The sequence below is a fragment of the Haliotis rubra genome, unplaced genomic scaffold (assembly GCF_003918875.1).
Source record: "Haliotis rubra isolate DU_JTF1 unplaced genomic scaffold, ASM391887v1 Scf859, whole genome shotgun sequence".
Classification (NCBI taxonomy): domain Eukaryota; kingdom Metazoa; phylum Mollusca; class Gastropoda; order Lepetellida; family Haliotidae; genus Haliotis; species Haliotis rubra.
In genome coordinates this window covers 83,763-108,795 of record NW_025767589.1, presented here as the reverse complement: position 1 = coordinate 108,795, position 25,033 = coordinate 83,763, and the positions used below count along the sequence as shown (strand labels likewise).

Here is a 25,033-nt window from a genome sequence, read left to right as displayed (position 1 = left end):
CGTGGGGATATTTTTTAACCAAACTTTTAGAAAACATAAAAGATAGATAGAGTGAGTGAGTGAGTGAAGATTTAAAGTCACATCGGCAGTATTTCAGCCATATCTTGACTAAAACTAGTTCTTAATTCATAATACATACATATAACATATACAACCCTGTCAACGAAGGACAGTAAAACCACTAGATTATCACAGATTGAGTTAAAACTAGCTAGCATATATATTTAAAGGTAGAACATTATTTCTGGACAATACAATGTAAAAATGGGCTATAGATCGCCAACAACTTAAGGTAGATCACCATACTAGGGACCATGAGGACTTACAGTGCCTACCTGCATTGGACCCTAGTTGGATTTACACCATCCCTTCAGCCGCTGGGGATTGTAGGACAAGTTTAGCCGAAATGTAAAGGAACAAATATACTACGTTGAAACAATTTAACTTTGAAAGTTTTGGGACTTACGTACCCTCTCAGGAGGACAATAATTTTACGCTACTTCAACCCCCTTTGAGGGTACAGCCACTAACAATGCCAGTTACTAATCTAAACTACCAATAATAAAATATATATCTATTTACAAATCAGTTAACAAGTCCAATTATTTTAAAAAGGCAATAATTAAATGAGAACTTATATTACCAAAAAGATCCTTCGTAGTTTGTGATTTGAAATAGATATCCCTTGTGATGGAAAATTCAACACAGTCAAGCAGGACATGCCATAAAAGATAGAAGAATGAAGTAAAATGTATTGAAAATGTCAACAAAATCAACACTTAACATTACAGTCATACAGCAACCGATATTGACATGGATGGTGCCTGAACGGAGGATGGCTTGTAAATCAAACTTTCAACTGAGTGGACAATGGTAGGATAGGAAATCAAACTGAGTGAGTGAGTGAGTGAGTGATTGAGTTAGAATTTAACGTCACCTCGGCAATATTTCAGCCATATAGTGACGAGAAATGTTTTACATAAACAATAAATTAAAGTTGCTAAATAATTTCAACTGAGTGGACAATGGTAGGAAAGTAAATCAAACTTTCAACGCCATTGGGCACGCTCCTCTCAAATCGCTTAAGTCCAATGACATGTCATATCGATAGCGTCTATTACAACCGAACTCCAAGACACGAAAAACATTATCCGGGGCACAGAAAAAATATCATCCGTTTGATGACGTTACTTGGGCTTATTCGCCATTCTCCGTGAAGGCCCCAGATCAGATGTTATAAGTTGGCTGGAGGATGTAGTCGTTGTCGTGATAATCCATGATAATCTATGACATCGCTGAGCTGTTCTATCGGGGACATATTTGGAAGGGTTGGCTGCATGGACGTTCTGTATAATTCGGATACTATGGGGCCTGACGTTGTATAATATTTATTCCTAGGTAGACTACAGCTTAGGTCAAAGGTCAAAATATGTTTATTTGTATATAAGGCCATCGGCCCATATACAGCGGTTACAAAGAAGGTTCTCATTCAGGAGGATAACAATTGTTTTCTTAACATAATAGCATGATGGATATATAGTGATAATCTGGATAATCGCATGAGGAAACAATTTTGTAAAATGCTGCATTATTACTTCTGATTGTAATACAGTTACGGAGATAATCAGAACGGATTTTATCATAGGCTGGACATTCAACAAGAAAATGTAATTCGTCTTCAATGCCTTTTTTACAAAATAGACATGATCTATAATTTCTATCAATGGATAGTCTTCTTCCTTCATTTATTTGTAAATCTAATAGCCCCAGTCTAAACATTACAAGTAGCAGTCTCAGATTATTTGTAGTCGCAAGGGATAAATATCTTTCTGGTTCTAAAAGGGACTTAAACTGTCTGTAAGAATCAAAACGGGCGCTTTCTTCTAGCCTCGAGTGCCATTCTTGTTGAAAAATACATATACAGCGATCTCTAAACTGGTTCAGGAAAACATTGACATTACCTACGGATTGAGTGAGTGAGTGAGTTATTGTTTAACGTCACATCGGCAATATTTCAGCCATATCGTGACGAGAAAACTTGACATTTGAAACAGAATATATATAGAGATTAGAAAACCTGCCGACAAAGGACAGTAAAACAACTAGAATATCACAATTACAACTAGAACTAGTATGGAGAGTTAAAACTGATAGCACTATTTGGACAATACCATATAAAAACAAGCTATAGTTCGCCAACACTAGAAGGTAGATCACCATACCAGGGACCATGGGGACTTACAGTACCTTGGCTACCTGCATGGACCCTAGTTGGATTTACACCATCCCTTCAGCTGCTGGCGATTGGAAGAAATTTTAGCCAAAATTAAAATGACAAGAATGCTACGTTTAAAAATCCTGGCAAGTTTAAATTGACTTTGAAAGTTTGGGGACTTACGTACCCTCTCAGGAGGACAATAATTTTACGCTACGTCAACCCCCTTTGAGGGTACAGCCACTAACAATCTGAGTTGATAATATAAACTACCAACAATAAAATATTTAGCTATTTACAGATCAGTCAACACATCTAATTCTTTTAAAAATTCAACTATTAACTGATAATTAACAATATAAAAAAGATCCTTCAATGTTTTGACATTGAAAATACTTATCCCTTGTGATGGAATATTCAACATAGTCAAGCAGGACATGCTTGACTGTGATTCTTTCATCACAAGGGATGCAAACGGAGGATCTTCGTCTTTCAGTAAATATTCGTGAGTATATCTAGTGTGGCCAATGCGACATCGTTGCATAATGACCTCTTCAAATCTGGATTGACAACCCAAGTATGTGTAACCAATATAAGGTTTTATTTCATGTAATTTATTTATACCTACCTGGGTGTTCCAGTTCTTCTGCATCAGATCACGGATGTAGGTTCTAATGCTAGCTTTGTAATCAGAGTATGGGATAAGAAGTGGTGTCACAGATTTGTTGAGTGCTGCCTTGGCAGCAAGATCGGCCATTGTGTTCCCAGAAATACCAACGTGGCTGGGTAACCAACAAAAGACGATGTCGCATTGGCCAGTAGCAAAATCATTATATAATTCGATTATTTCAATTAAAAGTGGATGTTTGAAAGATAGATTTTTAATAGCCTGAAGGCAAGAAAGAGAGTCAGAAAAGATTATATATTGTTTATGTTTAGGATGTCTTTGAATATATTTAAGAGCTGTTAAGATGGCGTTTGCTTCTGCTGTAAGTATAGAGCTGTTATCCGGTATTCTAGAAGATATTGTTCTGATCCAATGACAGTGGCACACGCCACTGCGCCACCGTCCTTGGACCCATCTGTAAAATAAGGATTTATACGCATTATGCTTCTACCTCTTTTAATTGATTATACTTTTGTTTATATGGCAATCCATTAGCTCTCGATCTGTTAAACTTTAGAGTGAGTGAGTGAGTGAGTTAATATTTAACGTCACATCGGCAATATTTCAGCCATATCGTGACGAGAACATTTTACATTGTAATGGAATATGTATATATTATAAAACCTGTCATCGAAGGACAGTAAAGCAACTAGAGTATCACAGATATATATATGTAAAACTAGTAATTGAATCTAAAACATTTTAACCATAGGGGACAACACAATCTAAAAATGGGCTATAGATCGCTAACAACTGAAGGTAGATCACCATACTAGGGACCATGGGACTTACAGTACATTTGTTTCCTGCATGGGCCCCTAGCTGATTTATATCATCCCCTCAGCCGTTAGCAATTAAGACATATCTAGCCATACATTAAAAATTACAAATATTCTACGATTAAAAAACGGAAAGTTGAAATTTACTTTGAATGTTTTGGGATTCTACGTACTCCTCAGGAGGACAATAATTTTACAGTACTTTTAACCCCCTCGAGGATACAGCCACTAACAATCTATGTTACGAATTCAAACTTCCAATCATAAAATATTTAGCTATTTACAAATCTGTTAACAAATTTAATTCTTTTAAAAAGCAATAATTAAATGAGGACTTATATTAGTAAAAAAAGATCCTTCATAGTTCGATTTGAAATAGATATCCCTTTGTGATGGAGTACTTCAACACAGTCAAGCAAGACATGCTTGACCGTGATCTGTTCATCACAAGGATACAAAACGGAGGATCCTCACCTTTAATAGGTACTCATGCGTATATCTAGGTGGCCAATACGACATCGTCGCATAATGACCTCTTCAAATCTGGACTGACAACCCAAGTAAGTGTAACTGATATAGGGTTTTATTGCATAATTTGTTGATACCTACTTTGGTGTCCCACTTTTTGCATCAGATCACGGATATAAGATCTTTTATGGAAAGCAGCTTTGGTAATCAGAGCATGGGAGAAGAAGGGTGTCACAGATTTGTGGAGTGCTGCCTTTGCAGCAAGATCGGCCATTGTGTTCCCAGAAATGCCAACGTGGCTGGGTAAACTCAACAGAAGACGATGTCGCATTGGCCAGTAGCAAAATCATTATATAATCTGATTATTTCAATTAAAAGTGGATGCTTGCAAGATAGATTTTAAATAGCCTGAAGGCAAGAAAGAGAGTCAGAAAGATTATATATTGTTTATATTTAGGTGTCTTTGAATATATTTAAGAGCTGTTAAGATGGCGTTTTGCTTCTGCCGTGTAAATATAGAGCTGTTATCCGGCATTCTAGAAGATATTGAATTTTGGATCTTGTATGATCAGTGGCACAGGCCACTGCGCCACCATCCTTGGACCCATCTGTAAATAAGGATTTATACGCATTATATTTTAATTCTTAATTGATTACTATACTTTGTTTATATTGTGTCATTAGTTTCTGATTTTTAAACTTAGTCAGAGTTAGGTCAACTCTGGTGACTCCAACCACCGCCAAGGAGGAGAAGAAAGAAGACGAGAAGGAGCTTATATTTCCCAGCTCAATGTCGGCAGCAGCAATAATGAATGGCTTCATTCTGAGCCCCAGTGGAGGAACAAGAGAAGATTTCTGGTTGTACAAACTCCTCATAAAGAGGATTAAAGATACAGTGAAATGCAGGATTGATCTGTTAGAATATAGCTCTTGTAAGATATTGTAAAGATAATTTTATACGTCGGTGGGCTAGAGAAGGCTCGTCTGCTTCGATTACAGAGACTGTCCAAGCAGGAGAAGTTCCTAAAGATCCAAGACAAATCCTTAGACCTTGGTGGTGGACAGAATCAAGTAGTTTTAGATTGCTTTTGCAGGCTCCACCATATACTTACATGGATCGATACTCAAGTTTCGAGCGGACCAATGAGCGATATAGGTGGAGGAGGGTAGCTTGATCCCCTCCCCATTTTGTGCTAGAAACTACTTTCAACAAGTCAAGTGCCTTCAGCTATTTAGTTTTAAGGGATTTAATATGTGGCAGAAACGTTAAGTGCGAGTCAAAAATTAAACCCAAGAACTTGGCCTCCTTAACAACTTTGATGGATGCCATTTAGAGATAGTTCAGGGTCTTTATGCGGTTTGTATTTACGGCAGAAACGTATACAATTTGTTTTGGATTTAGAAAATTTAAAGCTGTTTTCCAGACACCATTTATTTATTTTGTTTAAACACAACTGCAGTTGTCGTTCAATAGTATGCATATTTTTACCACGACAAGAAATATTAAAATCATCCACAAAAAGTGATCCATCGATCGAATCATTTAAAACCTTGGATAAACTGTTGATCTTGATACTAAACAATGTGAGAGACAAAATACTGCCTTGTGGGACACCCTGATCCTGATTGTAATGATCAGACAGGGTAGATTCCACGCGGACTTGAAATTGTCTGTCAGTTAAAAAGTTCACTATAAATTGAGGCAAACGGCCTCGTAATCCGAATCCATGTAAATCTTTTAAAAATGCCATATTTCCACGTAGTGTCATATGCTTTTTCAAGATCCAAAAAGATAGACACAGCGTGTTGTTTATTAATTAGAGCATTTTTAACAGATGATTCCAAACGCACTAGGTGATCGATAGTACTTCTGTTTTTACGGAAACCACATTGTATATCTGTTATAAGGTTATTTGTTTCCAGGTACCAAACAAGTCGATTATTTATCATGCGTTCCATGGTCTTGCAAACACAGCTAGTTAGTGAAATTGGCCTATAATTGGAAGGATCAGTATAATCACGTCCAGGTTTAGAAATGGGCACAATTATAGCATCGCGCCACGACGAAGGAAATTGTCCAGATGTCCAAATGTCATCAAAAATAGATAAGAGGGTCTCTAAACATGATTCAGGTAAGTGTTTCAGGAGTTGATAATGTATACCATCAGCTCCTTAAGCAGTATCGTGAGCTTGGTCAAGAGCAGTATGAAGCTCATGTATCGAAAAGGTTTCATTGTAGTCTTCCATTGTCTGAAATGAAATTAATAGGTTTCTTTTCCTGCTGTATTTGATATTTCTGGAATTCAGGTACATAGTTAGATGAGGAAGAATGTTTGGCCAAAGTTTCTCCAAGTTTATTTGCTATGTCAGATTTATCAGTTAATAATTCATCTCCATTTTTGAGATGCTTAATGCTAGATTTAGAGCCCTTACCTTTTATTTTCTGGATCATGTTCCACACCTTTGATATCGACGCGGCGCGAATGGATGTTTGAGATATAGTTTCGCCAAGATTGGCGTTTATTTTGTTTAAAAGCACGCGCGTGCTTTGGCGCTTAAAATTTCTAAATTTGTTTAAATTGTGAACCATAGGATGGCAACGGAAATAATGTTCAGCTTTCTTCCGTGCCTTATGAGCTTGTTTGCATTCAGCGTTAAACCATGGTTTACATACATGAGGAACTGCAGAGGATTTGGGGATACACTTGTCAGCTATGTGTCTGAGCTCATCTGAAAACATTTGATGGCACTCAGGAAGACTGCGAAAAGTTCAGGCTTTGAGTTTGTTAGCACAGAAAGTTTCATATAAAGGCCAGTTAGCCTCTAGTTAAAGTTCCATCTTGATGATGGAGGAACATCAGATGGATTCACGGTTTTAGTATTGTTGGGAAATGGTCACTTCCACACAGGTCGTCGTGGACTGACCACTCAAATTCACTCAATAAGTCTGAGTCTGTAATTGATAAATTAAGGGCTGAATAAGTTCCTGTGCCAGGATGTAAATATGTCTTAGAACCGTCATTATATATATGCATAAATCATTATCTGAACAAAAAGTCTTCTAATAGTTTACCTTTAGCATTAGTAGTTGTACCAATACCCCAGAGCCGGTTGTGCCATTTAAATCTCCCCATAATGATACAAGGTTTCGGAGTTGGTCATATAAATTTTGAAGGTCAGTCTTCTGGAAAGAGTTGAAGACGGTGAGATATATAAAGATCTCATAATGTGAACGTAACATGTAACGTCAGTCGTGACGGGCAATCCGCCTGGAGACCAGTATTAAGTATAACAGGGCTATGGATAATATTCTGTTTGATAAGGATCGATGATCCTCCAGTGGCCCTGATCACCCGGAGGTGAAAAGAATGGTATGCATTGAAATGGCGTGAGGTCAAATGTATCCGGCTCTGTTTTAAATATGTCTCCTGAAGACAAATGGCTGATGGTGTGAAGTCCTGGACTAATAGCTGCAAATCACTGGGAAATTATTCCTTAGCCCCTCTGCAGTTCCACTATACAAGATTATTAGAAGACATTATCTTTGGGGATTTATTGGGGATCTACCCAAGACTTGTTTGGGTAGGGCGACAAGCCATGTGCCCTAGAATGGACGTTTTCAGATACGTCCATGGCCTCAAGAGATCCATATTTGTTGTATAACTAAATTTTATTTTCCGACCCTTTTGGGGCTCTGCCACTTAGCTTTTTAGATAAATCTGGCTTGTTACTTTTGGGTTTAGTGATATCTTGTTGAGACTTTGTTGACGACTGAGAAGATGGTTTATGATCACGGGACGACGTCTCTGACTGGATTCGAGATGTACCAGGAGGTGAGTTTCCAGTTTGTGTAGATGTAGCGGGCGAGACGGGTAAATACAGAATCTCCTAAACCTAAGTTAAGTTTGTCTGACAACTTGCAGACACTTTAGTTACTCTAGATGGTACCTCAGCCGTTGGTCTGGCAATGAAAGCATAACTGTCTGTTTGTTCTGAGCTATGGACTAGTTTCTTGGCATCTGCAAAACTAATGTTTTGTGTGAATTTTATTTTATTAATTGCCATTTGTTCTTTCCATACGGGGCAGTCCTTAGAGTAAGATGGGTGATTCCCTGCGCAGTTGTTGCATTTTTTGACATTACTGACACAATCTTCAGTTGTGTGTGTCTTTTCACTACAGTGAGCACACACAACAGACAATGTGCAAGTATTCACGCTGTGGCAAAACATTTGACACTTGAAGCACCTAAGAGGGTTTGGAATATATGTCTCAACATTGAGGTTACAATAACCTGCCTTCAGTGATTTTGGAGCATTTGGTAGAGAAAAGGAAAACAGATATGTGTTGGTTTTAATGGTTGTATCATTTTTACGTGTTGAGAAACGTCTGACATACAGTACACCCTGATCCTTCATCTCGGAGACGATATCAAGTTCCGACATGTCAGCCAGCAATCTGTCGCGGTCTCGCACGATTCCCTTGCTCGTGTTAAGTGTTTTGTGGGCCATGACGGTAACCGGAATGCCAACAAAAACATCAGTGTTCAACATGTTGGTAGGCTGTTGTTTTTTGCTGCACTCAATCAACAGCGCACCAGAACGTAATCTTTTAATGGTCTTTACCTCGCCAGCAATGCCTTGAATACCCTTAGACACAGCAAAAGGGTTTAACTTTAATGGTGTGCTATCTTTGGTGTCAATGACAACAAAACGGGGCCAGTAATCAATTTGTTTCGAAAGTCTGAGGTCGTTGTCATCAGGATCAGTTTCAAGAGGACGTTTGCTTTTTTTTGGTGGGGTTTCATAAGCCATGCAAGTGTTTAGATTTCGTCATCCTGAAAGCTCCCCACCCACCACGGAGTATCACAGCGGACAATGCTAAAAAACAAGCGGGTCTCCGAACTTGCAGCACCAAGGATACTCGGATGATATACTCAAGCAGAAAAACCAAAGTAATTTTTCCACCGGATTGGCCCATGAGCCACCGCCTTCTGGCACCAGCATCTAGGCAAATTTTCACAAATTTGAAAATCCATACATCACATAGTAGATATACAAAAACAAAACATGTCAGTATTGTTTCCAAATAAAAACAAGCCAAATAATATTAGAGCAATGAAATTTAGTGCTCAGGGCTCGGCATGACCAGCCGATTGGTTGAACTGGGCCCATTCAACCACCCGTCTAGGTGAAGTCAGGGCCGAAGTGGTGTGTTGGGCAAAGGAACACAGTTCCTGGAACCAGTGCCCTCAACCACCAGAATCCCGTCCTCCACCGACACAGGGGCGCAACCCACGGCAAACGGGTTGGTAGACCACATATACCCCCGGATCCACAACGGGGGGTCGAAGAGCGCTTAGCGTTACCCAGCACCCACCACGAGGAGGTGGCTCTTCACTGGTGCCACCTACGGATTGGTTTAACCCGACGATACCAAAACCTTTAGAACGAAGAAGGTTCCTTATATAGGACGCCCAAGTTTCTTTGCCGTTACTGTCTATATGTAGAAGCATATTGTAGGAAGTTTTCGGGAGACGGTGATGATGCATTTGTACTATCTTTAGCCACTTTTTTAAGCATCTAATTTGAGCATTAATGAAAACTGGAAATCTCCCATATTCTCCATATACCATGTCGTTAGGGGTAGACTGCTAAAAAATTCTTGCAGGCCAGTAAGTGTATCTTTTCAAGCGCTTGGAAAGGTTGGAAGCGCAATATTTTGGAACCGTACAAAAGAATAGGCTGAATTTGTACATCAAATAATTTGAAAAATACGTTGTGGGTAAGGAAACCAAAGTTGTTATAAACGGACATGAGGTATAACAGTGCTTTCTTAGCTCTGAGAGCTAAATCTGCAGCACAATGTGTCCAGTTCATAGTAAAGAAAATTTAACACCGAGGTATTTATAATGATTTACGACATTAACGGGTTTAGAAGTAAAACACCACTTTCCTTCGAAGAGAGGGGACCACCTTTTCTAAATACAACAATATTAGTCTTTTCAAGATTTACTGATAGCGACCATTCTGAAGGATATCTTTCTAGTATGTTTAGTTGGTTTTGTAACACAATAATTGAGGTAGATACTAGAATTTCATCGTCTGCAAAAAGTAATATAAATATTTCAATGATGTCAGGAAATAACTGGACACCAGGCTTACCTTGCAGCGAAATATCATTATATAACTCTTTTATGAAGAAAGAGAACAGGATAGGGCTCATAATACATCCTTGTCTTAATACATCCTTTCAGTAAAGTACAGATTCCAGTACTTTGGGGGTTGAGTTCCATCTAGGATTCTAACCCCCACACTCAGAGTCAGGCACCTAATCGCCAGCAAACAAATGCAGCAATCTAATCTACACAGCCACCACATCTTCCACTGGCTGAGTAAAGTGTAATGCCAAACAATACTTAGGTTACATACACTACTTTCTAAATGGCATTGCGCATTCATGGGCTGTAGCCCTTTGTAAATTAGCTATGAAATGTCACTACATTACCTGCAGTACAGTCCACTCCCATCCATCCATCATCACATCCACCACCTTGACAGGCTCCATTGACATGGTCACACTTGGTAGTTTTTATCTTGCAATGTCTGGAGATGCAGTACCTGGCACAGCTGGGACCATACGTTCCACCCGCACACACTGAGTAAGATATGAAAAACTGCACTTTTAGTCACTCTTGATACAATAGATGCAGTGGCAACTATTAGTTACAAAACCAATTTGGGGAAGTTTAATAGAAAAATATCAAATAAAAAGTCAAACTGACCAACAGAATGCTAGAATGCTATTTGTTGTTTCATCCCCTCTATGAGGATTTATACAACAAGAAATCTTCTCCTGCTCCGCCTCTTGGGTTCAGAATTAAACCATTCCTTCCTGCTGCCGGCATTGAGTTGGAAAATATAACTCCTTCCCGTCTTCTTTCTTCTCCTCCTTGGCAATTGGTTTGAACACAAGTCGACCTAACATTAACCGCATTTTTATTAAATCAGAAACAAACGATTGACATACAAACATGATTTTACACTATGGCCGATTTTGCTGCCAAGGCAGCACTCAACAAATGACAAGGGATAGAGTTTTCAATGTCAAAACAGTGAAGGATATTTTTAACGTCATTTACCATTTAATTATTGAATTTTTAAGAGAAATAGAATTATTAGATACATTTTGATAAATGATTTATAAATAGATAAATATTTGATTATTGGTAGTTTAGATTAGTAACGGAGATTATTAGTGGCTGTACACTCAGAAGGGGTTGAGGTATTGGAAAATTATTGTCCTCCTGAGAGGGTTCGTGAGTCCCAAAACATTCAAAGTTAATTTAAACCAACTACTATTATTAATTGTAGCATGTACGGTATTTCAATTGATGGCTAGATTATCTAAAATTGCTAATAGCTGAAGGGATGGTGTAAATCCAGCTAGGGTCCATGTAGGAAGCAAATGTACTGTAAGTCCCCATGGTCCTTAGTATGTTGATCTAACTTCAGTTGGCCTGTTTATATTGTATCGTCTTGTATAGTTAAAATGTTTTATATTTAATAACTAGTTTTTAAATTCCATCTGTGATAAACTAGTTGTTTTACTGTTTTTCGTTGACATTTTTTTCGTATAATTTACCTAAAATTATTAGGTAACTTGATATAGTCACGCAATGGCTGAAAAACTGCCGATTTAACTTATAAGTTTAACTCACTCACGCTGTGTTTGATGGACACGTGGATTTGCATGTAAGATTTGTATGTGACACCGTTCACGTCAATACAAAAACGAGATAAAGGCCGCGTGATACTCATGTGAATATCATCAATATCGATAGCTTATCCTGCCTCAAAGATGTCCCTGAAATAGACACGTACAAAGGTCTATCACTGATGAGTTAGGTTTGGTCTCTACTCTTGACGCACTTTGAAATCTCCCAAGACGGAGCATGTTCAAATGTTGTGAAATTTGAACACAAAGGCTGTGGCTCCTTTCTATTGGAAGGTGAAAGTTAGATGAGGGTCATATTTGTTCGAAATAAATGCAAACGATAACATTAACATTATATGGACATGTGCAGGAATACGGTGTGTAAAAATGTTTCCTACATCTGTACAATGACCGGTTCGTCTTAATTATAAGCCTTGAGGCAGTATACCTTTCATCCACTTTGGCAAAAGCGCCATCATCTACATGCTGCATTAACCTTTGAGGTCAATCAAGAGTTACAGGCCTTGTTACACTTGATTCCATACATGCCCACAGAACATAAGTGCAAGTTTACATATGATTTGTTATTGATATATATGTAGATTATTGGTTTTATCAAATAACAAATAATTACATTGAATGTGTAACATAATGATACATTTTGCCTCATAATGATACATTTGTAACCTCCGTAGTACCCTTGTATTCAACCATATATTTCAAAATTGACTATTGAACAATGCACCGTGATATGACACTACATTACCTGTGGAGCAGTCCGCCCCCATCCATCCGTCCTGGCATCCACCAGGAAGACAGGCTCCAGTGATACGATCACACGTGGAAGGGAGTACCTTGCAATGACTGGAGCTGCAGTCTCTGGCACAGCTTGGACCGTACTTTCCATCCACACAGACTGAGTAATACATTGAATAACAATAAGACAATAATTAGTGTTAAAGGAGATAACCCATATGCATTAAGGCCATGGCACGTTTCGCGTCACTACAAATGAAGACATTAAGCTCGTGTGATATTCATGTGAATACCATCAATATCGATAGCATTCACATACAAAATACATTTGCATTGTGTACATTGTGTACATATGTACATTTACAGATTCAGTGATTGTTTGCACAAAATGTGAGCATATCTTGCCTCAACGATGGTCACGAAACAAACACATGCAAAAGAAAATAAACTTTTCAGCTGAAAATATACAGGGACGAGTACAAGTAGAAATAGGAAAATAAATAGGACATCATTATTTACTGATGATCAGGTTTGGAAATGTGCTCTTACTAGTGGTGGTCCGATTAATTGAAATAATCGAAGACTGGTCGTAGTGACTATACGACCAAGCAATCGATCATGTTTTCTCATAATCAAACACAAACAATTCTGGAACACTTGTTTTCATTAACAATATATTTCACAAGGTTGGTTTTGTCTGTTACATTTCATAAGCACTACAAGCTCGTTCCAAGACATGATTGAATATATCTTAAAGATTCTAAGAAATGTATGTTCCTTACATACTTGTCATCCTTTTAAGATATGACATTTTGCACCAAAAAAGCCCAAAGAACTACATGTTGTAAGGGCTGTTGTTCCTTTACACCAAATGAAATCAGTTTCTGAAGTATTCTGAGTATCTATATGCACTGCCAAATTACATTTACAAAATACTAATTGCCTGCTTGACTTTATTAGAAGCCACCATTTATCAAAACGTTTTAATGTTTTATTTCACTTTCAATTGAGAACACTGTCAAAACAAATTCATTGTGGCGTAAGCGTCATTCAGAAACCGGCACCGTAAAAGTCGATAAAGCTATTCTTTCGTTGGCTAATGAAAGCTGATTGATCAATTCAAACTCGAGAATCACGAGAATCACCTTCTTCCCTACCTCCACGTACTATGGTGATTTATATGTAATAATTGCTTCACGAAGCATTTTAAACACTTATTTACACCACATGACTTTTACGTTATCCTATATTACACTTAAGATCACAAGTATATATAAGTGTGTCTACACATTTGATAAACATTATCACTTGAAACGCGTGTGATGATATTAATTGTTACACCTTTTGTTAGGGATGTCTTTGGTATAACCATTTATTGGCCCATTCTATACGCACACGGGTCATAGAGTTTCGTCCCTGGGTAAGTCATCAACACCACAAAGTTGTTATGTTAACTTAAAATAAGTTAAGTGATGCGTCATATTACTTTTAGAATATTTTCCTTCATTTGCAAAACACAAAAAATGACATTTTTTAAAGTAAGGGTACATATTCCCTTGATGCTATGTGATTCAATGATTCAATGATTCGAGGAAGAAGGTACTTCCACTAGAGCTCTAGTAAACAGCAACATTGACAAATACGTCGAACAATACTGCCGTTCGTTTTGATGGAATAGCCTGTGCACTTTAAATGATGAATCGAGAGGCGAACGACCCATGTCATCCCTTTCTCAGAGCTACATTTTACGAAACTTAACAGCGCAAGCTGTATTTTGAGTTTGCTCCTTTTGAAATTCGAATCACTGATAATGCTGTTTCAGTATCTCACTCAACACATTTTGTATTATATTAGATATGTTGCATGCATAACGTTACCGCAGATGTCCTATAATCGAGCTATATCCATTGCCATGTCACCTTCGACCCCGACCCCGACCGCGTCATACCAAAAGACGTTAAAATATGGTACTTGTTGGTCCCTGCCTGGCGCTCGGCTTTAATGGATACAACAAGGACTGGTCGGCTTTGAGTCAGTATATGGTGTCTGAGTGGGGTATTCATGCTTCACTGTGGCATGGTATCTCAGTGGGCTAGCACTATAAAGCAAGCTTAAGTCTCGGCTAGTACAAGCAGCCACACATACACATACACACGCATGCACGTCGTCATATGAGCGAAATATTCTCAAGTACGACGTAAAACCCAATTTCACCTCACCTCACCTTCGACTATAGATGATCCATCCAACCACTTTCGCGAATATCAGTATCTCTTGCAGTAAAATATACACTTTGATACCTACATTGAAAGTCCACCCCGTGGTATCTAACAAGAGTAAATGTACATTCATCGATGTGATCAGGTCTTATGGCAAAAATTCAAATATTGTACAAAATATATTGACGAGTTTGGTCATGAACCACATCACAACTCTCGGTGACTGCATTGTGTAATCTGTAGAATTAGTAATATATAACTCGCTTTATTGCAAATCACTAGAATTGTTTTCTATACATACCCCGTGGTACCAGAATAATGACCTTATTATGTTCGAGTTATCCGTGTGATACTGTTTGTATATACTTTCCAATATTAAATATAAAGGTGAGGAAAAGAAATACTTAGACAAAAGGCATGCGATATAGTTTCAGTGTAGAAACATGTATTAAAAGTAATTTCATTTTCAAATGTCACAATATTGTAAAATGGTCTGCAGTGGGATTTCTTCAAAATATCTATTACTTCACGCACAACAGAATACTTACTCCACACCTGCACTTCAGCAAAGTCTAATGCAAAACCGGCTCCATTATTACCAGTCCCTGTGTAGACAGTCAGGTAACGCCAGGTCCCAGGACAGGTCACATTCAGCACATCAGGGATGCCTATACCGTCAACACGCCCTGTTACAAGGAGGCATAGATTCCCTTCTTTGGGATCAGATGAATTTGTCTTAGATGTGTACAGGTGCACGCCATTACGTCTAAGAATGACTGAAACAAGAAGAGATATATACACAGAACGCAACGAAGGGCGCCTCAATCACTGAAATATAACCACGTATACCACGTTTGAGTGACATTAACAAACCATTGAGTCCCGTTAGTCGCCTCTTACAACGAGCATGGGTTACTGAAGATCAATACTGACCCGGATCTTCACGGGTGATCTAAATGGATATCTAAATCTGACATATCGTGACCTTGATTTGACAACTGGTGAACACTGCCGACTGTCTCGTCGCCACTACTTAATTATAGTATAGACATATTCTGCTGGCTAGAGCATGAGTGAGGTAATACTCAGCGTCACATGCTAGACCATGAAAAACTATAATAGCAAGGTGATGACATTACTTTAAATGTAAAAGCACATCTATTAAGACAAACAGAAAGAGGCTTCACTCATTGTACTCATGTGGGATATCCAACCCGGGTCTTCGGCCTTAATCATAAGGCTACCCCACCGCCCCAGATCGTAGTGAAGCGTGCCAACAATAACATAAATGGACATCTAAGTCTGACATGTCGTGACCTTGATTTGACAACTGGTGAACACTGGCGACTGTCTCGTGACTCTTACTTAATTATAGTATAGACATATTCTGCTGGCTAGAGCATAACTGAGTTTATACTCAGCACCGAATGCTAGACCATGAATAAAGTATTGGCAAGTTGTTGACATTTTTGTCGATTTAGATTACATTTACATTATCGTAAATGAAATGTTTGGCTGTAAAATGGTTATAAATTTTCTGAGAAATGGATATGCCGCAAAAGAAAATCAGCAGTTGAGAAATGTAAACGTCATAATCGTATGCTGATGGCTTATTGCATGAATTGAAAATAGAGATCAACATCGCATTTGACTACAGCACAGTGGTCGACATCAAGATGAATTTCAATGCATGTATTCAGGAAAAAGTCAGCATATGGTCTCCAGTTTGCATTTTTCTGTTTCATATGAATTACGTAAATTCGTCTATACGTACAGTCTGTTCTGAAGTACAGAATAACCCGTGCTGACTGTACTGAGGTCTGCAGATCCACCTTCCACCAGGCGTTACTTCGACCTCTCCCAGTGTAGGCTACATGACTGAAATCATCGGCCCTTGTGTCTCCATCGACAGCTTTGCTGGCGGGATGGTTATCGTCGAAGGTTGAACTCATCCACGCTTGTTTCCCCTCCGCCACGTTCGTAACAGTACCTGAAAAAAGAGAACTAAATTCCACTTACAGAATGACATAACGAATAGCTTGCATGCGTTAGCAATCGCCCTATTTTGTGTTTCAAATATCATATTTTCAGACTTCAGTGGCTTAATTTACTTTTCAGCCCACAGAACGATAGGGTTTGGAATCTGGAAATCTGGTGCGAAATCTTAAAAGGTTTTACAATGGGCCGTTCGAACTGGTCAACTGAATGTCCGCAAGAGCAAACGATTTTCCAGCGATGCGGGAACTTCGGCACAATGATGCTCTGACAAGCATCTACATGTAAATGTTTCTGATCACGTATGAGTACATGCCAAAAGCTAACATTCCTATATTAAAATTACATTTTGTCAATAGATATATGCTAAAGAAAACATGAAACATGCTACTTTTATATGTGCCAAACATTACCCACGTGGAACGAATTGTGGATGCATCTGGTTTATGGACATAAAATAAAATAGGATATTAGGCTTTAAGGTGCACAAAGTGCACCTTCCACAGTCAACAGTAGCACGATGGGGTCACTAGTATTTAACAGTGACTTTAGTCCGTTTGCTGCACCGATGCAATGGCAAATACATATACATTCGAAAGCAACAGATCGTTTTTAAACACATGTAAGTGTCCATACCAAATCGTCTCTATATTTGCATACAGTAGTATTGTAGCAGTTGTGAAAGTTCAGGGATTGGTCCTTTGAATTTCATGTGTTTGATTTACTCCTACTTGTATACATTTTCCAGTGGTATTTCTAGGAATGCCAATATGTTGCGGTTGAGGTCGTTTTAATATAGTAGTAGATATAATGACAGTCCGAGATCAAGTCCAACAAAAGCCTCTGCAAAGCTTTATTTCACGAATAAAGCTTTTGTCAGGCCCTTAGATCTCGTCCCAGTATATCCCCCAGTAACCCCCAGTTAACTTCCCGAACACACGTGGCACTATGACGCGTCGACCTCGATGAAACAGTTTAATGTGAATCGCCTATGATCTCTTTGGTGTTCGTAATAAAGGCTTGCTGGGCTTTTCGTACCCCCTGTTCTATGCACTTTTTTTTCTCGTCTTTGCTGATAGCAGACTTACGAGACTTGGACCGGATTTCTTGTTTCATCTTACGGTACTTGTCGAGTTCAGAGAGGATTGAACGAAATTCCTCCTCTGAGATCTTACTGTCAGTGAGTGCTGCCGAAATACGCTCACTTACCGTGTTCAGCTTTGCTTCTGCTATAACCCTGATCTCGTCGTGTTTCAGCACTTTACGACGCAGTCTGTGGGATACAAACTTAAACACCAACCCTGCCACCCCTGCCACCCCAGCTGTTATTTGAATGCCTAGCACTATAGGTGCGGCCACGATGGTGGCTAACAACCCAACACCTGCCGCCCCCTAGTCCCATGCTGGTTGCCATAAGGGCAGTATCAGTACCCTCCACGATATTGAAAGCTCTATGGTACTTCTTATATAATGCTTTCCGCATGCAGCGGTCTTGTTCTAGTTGGCGTTTTACATCACATAACTGCCTCAAGCAGAACCCGTCTACGGTTTCCAGCATCTTAACGACTTCCTCTATGACTAGGTATAGACCCATCCTATAATATATATTACAATAGATATTTTAATTGGGCTTCATTTAACCTTCGATTAATGAACTTAAAGCTGATAGTACTTAGATTAACTTGTGTGTAAAAAATCGTGGACTCAGCTCTACTTTCATTTAGACACGAACCCCATCAAGGCTTGCTAAAGGTCTGTTTCCCGATACCTTAATAATACGACAACGTTGGTTATTACACCTGTCTTCCCAACCTAACTTAAGACCATCTAAAAGGTAAATAAACCTCCCAGCCAACTGCCTATCTCCGAGATAGACCTCTATGATGAATGTGAAGTCTCTCGAGTAATCTCTAAAATCCTCTTGGTAATCAAGTAATTTGATCTCTATCTTTACCTTCCCACTGGAAGCTAACATGTTGCCCGAGTGGCCCGGTATTCCTATGACTTGTACACTAGAATCCGGAATGAACGACCCTAGAATGATGCCGTTGTTCCTAATCTCGGAGATAGTATTATTTTGTTTCAAGGAGATATAAGGTGAGGTGAGGGTTAAGTTGACTAACCATTCAGTCTCTTTAAAATCTGATAACGACACCCGCCTATACACGTTGTATTTCTAGTGCAGGATGTATAAGGTGTCTTCCTCACCAGGCTGATCGAATCCCTCCTTGTCTCCTAGATCGTTAAGTGTGGCGTTGGGCCGATGACGATTGGTCATTGCTATAATACTATTACGAGATAGTTTCCAATTGTTTTTCTGATAATAGTTCAGGGGTGCACTTCTCCCCCATGAAGTGTATGTTGTCGGGTAGGAAGATCTTGGTGAGTGATATCGTGCCTTCCACGGCCATGATGACCCCCTGCAGACTGATGTTGGAGTCGACACCCACCCGCACGTAAACAGTGCAAACATGTTATTGGTGTCGTTTCCCCCCACCGGAGTTTGATCTCCTTCACGATTTCGACTTCACTAGATGCTTCCCCTAGGTAGACTTGGATGACAAGCGTTGAGTTCGCCGATAGACTCTCCAGGATGTTGACCACGCCTTCGAATTCAGACACCAACTGCAATACCACGTTTTGCCTCCCTGGTTTGCTCGATAGCATGTGGGCTGCCATACTGGCGAGTGGACTGATGTTTACACTACGTCTCTGCATCGGGACGTAAGCCACGAGCAGGGTTCCGTTGTTCACGACTTTGTTTAGGTAGTTGTCTTTGTTCCCCCATGAACATGTAGGGGGAGCCGGGCCTAATATTGCGAAACCAGTCGACTTTAGCGGGTAACAACACCCACTTGTCATCGTCGGTTAAGACGAGGGAATACTGCTTATTTTTGGTGATGGCCGTCACGTTGCTCCCAACATCTTCTTGGTCGAACAGTTTGCCTCCGAACGATGGGTATACCATCCATTTATCATCACCGGTGCGGACTAGGGGTGTACCAAGTGTTGACAGTCGCTCCTGAGGTATCTACTATATCACTTAGGTTTCTAGTACCACCGATGGAGGGGACTTCAACGCGTTTGTAAATGTTGTTTTTCAGGTGCAAGGCGTACAATTTACCATCTATTCCAGGGTCATCGAGTCCGCGTGTGTCCCCGAGGTCGGATATCCCCACATTGACGAATTTTTTCAACTTCATTCCGGACCTTGTGCGCTGGTCATTTTATGTGCAGTGTTATGCTGAGGTATCCTATATTCACAGGATTATGATTTATATCTAACACCGATATTATGAACTCAGGGATGTTGCCCCGAGTTAACCTCTTATACTGCCGTGGTGAAAACAACTCGTTTCTACCGTCGTTGTATTTCTCCGTTATCACCGGCGTTGATGTTAGTCCATCGCGGTAGGTGGGTGATATCGCAGAGTGCGACTTCGAGTTGACCAGACGTGTTATTGATCGCGTGCATCAGCTGAACGGCCTCGCCGCTCATTATTCCTAAAAGTGTTATGTACATGTAAGAGCATATACTCATTATATAATATTTTAAAAATGTACTCCCCAGAAGTGTTTTACCCTAAACTGGACATAGATTTCCCACACATGAAGATTGTGGTCGCTGCTGGGATGTATTTCGTCGCGCAAGTTTATAGATGTGTTCGGTCAGTATAGGTTTTCGGTGACTAACGCTAAGGTAGTTCATGCTTGGTTCAACAACCCGATGCAGTTCTGGCAGAATCAACTCAACTTCGCTGTGTGGTGAGCTACCACGGGGTGTGGTGTGACATTGACCGACACTCAGCGGGGACCGCTGAGTCAGTCTGTGTTCATGTTCCACGTGTACTACCAGGTCAGACGTATCCTCAAAGAGATCAGCGCTCCACTGTCACAGGACAAAGCATGGGACGCAGTAAACAACCAGTACGATAGACGGGCCTACGAACGTATTTGCAACGAATTCAAACTAGACCCGAAGACGGATTGGCGTTTGCCAGGGCCGAACCACGGGTTGGGTATCCCCATCGTTCACAACATGCCCTTCGTGGATGCCAGCGACAAGATGAAAGAATGGGGGTACAAGTCGTATCATCACCTCACAACAAACGAGTGGGATGACCGTTACATGGCTTTCCACAACAGCAAGGATTACCGAGTCTGGAGGTTCGAGCAGGGGGCAGCGGATGACTGGAAAAAGTTCATGCTGGACACGTCGAGAGGGTTCACTCGTGCCTGCATCGAACGCTTGAACGACTCGGTTCGAACAGCGTGCCCTTCTTATCGATGGTAAACTTGGCATAGTCTCGCCCCAATGGCTTGATGTTGTCTCTCTTTTCAACTGCGTCGTAATAATCGTACAAGTTCAGCGCGCTCAAGGGGTTGCTCCCAAATAAGGTCTCCTGCTCGTCGAACGTCTGGGCACTAACATCCCACATATCATCCATCGGGATGTCCTCATGACCGCCTTCAACCATTATTTATATTAAACTTTTATATTTTATTTACATAACAATGTATGGCAGGAAACTCTGAAGATCAAGAGAGCCTCTAAACGTTAGAGCCGTGCGCGCCAGTGACCATCACCAACAATCCCAGCAAGATAGACCAGAACCAAACGCTGCTGGTAAGATTCCCAAATCTGGGTGAGAATGACCTCATCGTACCAGGCACGTTTCGACTGACGTTCAACCTCACGTTGACTTCCGACAACGACAAACGCGAGCTAGTGCGGAACGTAGGTCGAGCCATCATCAAGAAAACCACCATCAAGATCAGCAGTAGCGAGGTGCTGAGCATCGACGACAGCGACGTCTTTCACTGCTACGGGGACCTCTGGAAAAGCGATGGAGAATGCATCAATGACGTGTACCAGGGCATCAGCAAATCGACTCGGTTGCGCATGGGGTACGGCTTTACGGCAGAACAGCTAGACAAGATCTCGGACAGTGACAAGGCCAAGGTTCTGCGTGCCGCTCGACTTCGGTTGCTCACGGAACACGCACCGTTTTACCAGGCCACGCTGGGTGATAGGCTTGAATACGAGCTCACGTTTAATGACTACAGCAAAGTAGTGCGTACACCGAACGGTGATGAGGCCAGTTACACCATCGACAACATCTCTCTGGAGTTCGACATGGTCACTAGCCCGGAGCTGGCCAGGCAGGTTCGAAACCAGTACTCAGGGAAGGTGGCCATCCTGTACAATAGGGTCCTGCAGCATAGATCGGTCGTGCGGGATAAGAGTGACACGCTGTGGAATATCAACCTAAACGTGCCGGCGCGATCGATGAAAGGTATCCTGATCGTCCCAGTGGAGGATTACGAGCCGTTCCGAAGGGACAGCGAGAAGTTTTTCAACCCGCAATTGAAAAGGTGGAAGTGACCATCGAGGGCATGCCCAACCAGCTGTTCAGTGCCGGTATGAGGGCACACCAGCAGTGGGACGAGATAATGAAACTACCGACCCAGCACCAACACGTCATCAAGGACCTGGACCTATCAACCGTGCAGATCGGTGTATACCTGACCACCAAGTACGCTCTGTGGTTGGACATGCGATCCACAGATGACGATAAATTGCATGGTAGCAGTCGCTGCATGAACAATGGCAGCGAGGGGATAACAATCCAGATCACCAAGAAGGATCAACCCGCAGGCAAGTTGAAATTATATCTTTACATTATTATGGACGCGCAACTTAATATACAGAATGGGAGATTCATGCAAGCCATCTATTGATCTGCCCCGTGACCCGCACTGCGCCATAGTGTGCGGGCAGACTGGCAGTGGGAAGACAGTTTTCGTGCTGGATAAGTTTGAGGGGTACTACCGGGATGTGTTCAACAACATCGTTATCATGTGTCCTACTCTGCACATGAATAAAACGTACACGGAAAGACCTTGGGTGATGACGGACCCGGACGTACACAGAGTCGACCCGGGGACACGTCTGCAGGACTGGTTGAAATCTTATCACAACAAATTTAAAGGGGAGTCGACGCTGTTTATCCTGGACGACTGCAGCGCTAATCAGGAGATAACAAATAAGAGAGACATGCTATCGTACCTGGCCTTCTCCGGCCGGCACGCAAAGCACAGCGTCTTGGTACTTACGCAGAAGTTCACCTCGGTGTTGAAAGACCTCAAGGAGCAGATACGATGGGTGGCCTTATTCCACTGCAAGGACAGGGATTCGTTCGAGGAGTGTTTGAGAGATAACGATGGTATGAGCAAACTAGAACGGGAACGGGTAAAGAAACAGCCCCATGAAACTAAACATGCTAAGCTCGTGCTCAAGACCGACCAACCCATGGCCTATAGGGTGTTTTAGCTTAGCAATGCTTAGCAAATGCTTAGCAAATGCTTAGCGTTTAGCAATTATCAGTTATAGTTATGGTTGTTTTTGAAGTGCTCGTCGTGTGCAACTTCATTTCACTGTGTTTCACCTGCATCGGGTATTATATTATTAAAACTAAAGCTTACTTATTACATTATAAGATGGAGTGTGATGAATTGCTAGAACAACTGTTGGAGGGGGGAATAGCGAGGGGACGATGATAAGCGCGGGAGACAATGATAAACGAGAGAGACTGGTAGCGCTGGCTGTTGGTGGCAAAGCCAAACATTACTTTGGGGACTACACTCCCGATAAAATTCACAAAATGTCAACTGAAGAAATCGATAAGCTGTACGATAGATACGAGGCTAGACTCGGGACCGAGATGACAAAGACTACAGGATCAGCTATGACCCAGATATACACTGCTATCGCGTCGTACTTCCTTCCCATTCCCCAGGAACGTCGACTTTACCTGTGGGAGGACCTCGAGAAAAACCCTTTTATTGAACACGCCTTGAGCTCTATCAGCTGCATGCTGTACTACAATTACGGTATGTTTTTAGCCCAGGTGACGGCGGCGATTATCACAGCAAAGCATTGCCAATTTAAGGAGGGGAAAAATGATAATAGTATACAAGATGGATGCTGCCCAAGAAATGACACAGGAGGAGACCCCACCCCAAATGGGGGAGACCCCCCATGGAGGTGACACCTACAGTCACCAGGCAGAAGAACCCTAAGAGAGTAGCTGCCGGTAAAAGAAGGTGGTCTCAGAGTAGCTACGCTCCACTCCTGTTGATTGCAGGCGCAACTGCTGCCATGGCTATCTCATGGTTATATAATAAACAACCACCCATGGAGGGTATCCTTCCCCACAATTAGAGGTCAACCCACATATCATGTTATAAATATATATTTTTATATCATATACATAATGTCTGAGGGGAAAACGTTTGTCAACGACGCATACCACGCCACCGTGTTCGCCAGTCTAGCCGTAGGGTACGCTCGGTTGACCAAAATGGTGCTTAAACAACCGACTATCAAGCTAGATTTCAACCTGCAATATATGGGCATGCTCATAATGAACCTGGGTATGGCGATGGCCACCAAGGACATCCTAGTAAAACAAGGGATCCTACCGGAAAATATTTTGAAGTAAATGTAACTATATATAGGATGGCTACGATCGCCATGATGGTTGGCGGGGCGTTAGTAAACGCCCTAGCATTTTCCGGGAGTATATTCCTCTTCTCGAAACTCAGGAGTAACACGTGGCTGAGATACAGGCTGAGCAAAAGCGCCTCGACATAGCTGTGGACAAATTACAAGCAGCGCAATCTGAGTACGCAAAAAAACGTGTACAGAGGATCGATTACATTAACGAACAACTCAGGCGTGAGAACCATGCCGTTAAAACATTCCATTATGTTGACGACGCAGCGAGAGAACACTACCTACTAACCAGTAAACAGCTAGAACCACTCCATAAGCCAACACTCGCTCAGTACTACACACCATCCCTGGGGCATATGGACCGGGAATTGATCTTTATCGCGGTGGGTCTAGCAGCGACTGCGTTGGTTGCAAAACAATTAGACTAAGTACTCATATAAGTATACCAAAGATGAGACCTGACCCGTACCGATGCCAGTACATACTTATGGGGAAGACCGAGGCCTGCGGTAGGGGATGCAGGACTGAGGGGTACTGTTGTTTCCACATGGGAAGCCCGAACTACACGTGTTCTGTGTGTGGTATCGGGGTGAAAGGGCACCACTGTCTATGCAAAGCTCACGGAGCAAACGTAGTCAGGCATCATCTTATCTACGAGATGAAAAAGGACTACAGAAAAGAACGTAAGGCGCCTCCTCAGG

The 25,033-nt window shown here is 41.1% G+C and overlaps 1 protein-coding gene across 11 annotated transcripts in view; it reads right to left on the bottom strand.

The window, feature by feature from the left end:
* Positions 1-25,033, bottom strand: part of LOC124262847 (multiple epidermal growth factor-like domains protein 11) — a 91,969-nt gene that overhangs the window by 6,847 nt on the left and 60,089 nt on the right. For 4 of the 11 annotated variants that reach the window (XM_046697418.1, XM_046697419.1, XM_046697427.1 and 1 more), the window contains 2 exons: positions 12,610-12,759; positions 10,635-10,784 (listed from right to left, as the gene is read on the bottom strand). The exons of 1 other annotated variant lie outside the window; for it this stretch is intronic. In XM_046697418.1, the coding sequence (XP_046553374.1) occupies positions 10,635-10,784; positions 12,610-12,759 (300 nt within the window). Of the gene's footprint in view, positions 1-10,634; positions 10,785-12,609; positions 12,760-15,366; positions 15,595-16,585; positions 16,809-25,033 lie in introns of all 11 variants that reach the window. 6 more of the 11 variants (XM_046697421.1, XM_046697420.1, XM_046697423.1 and 3 more) reach the window with 5 other exon arrangements.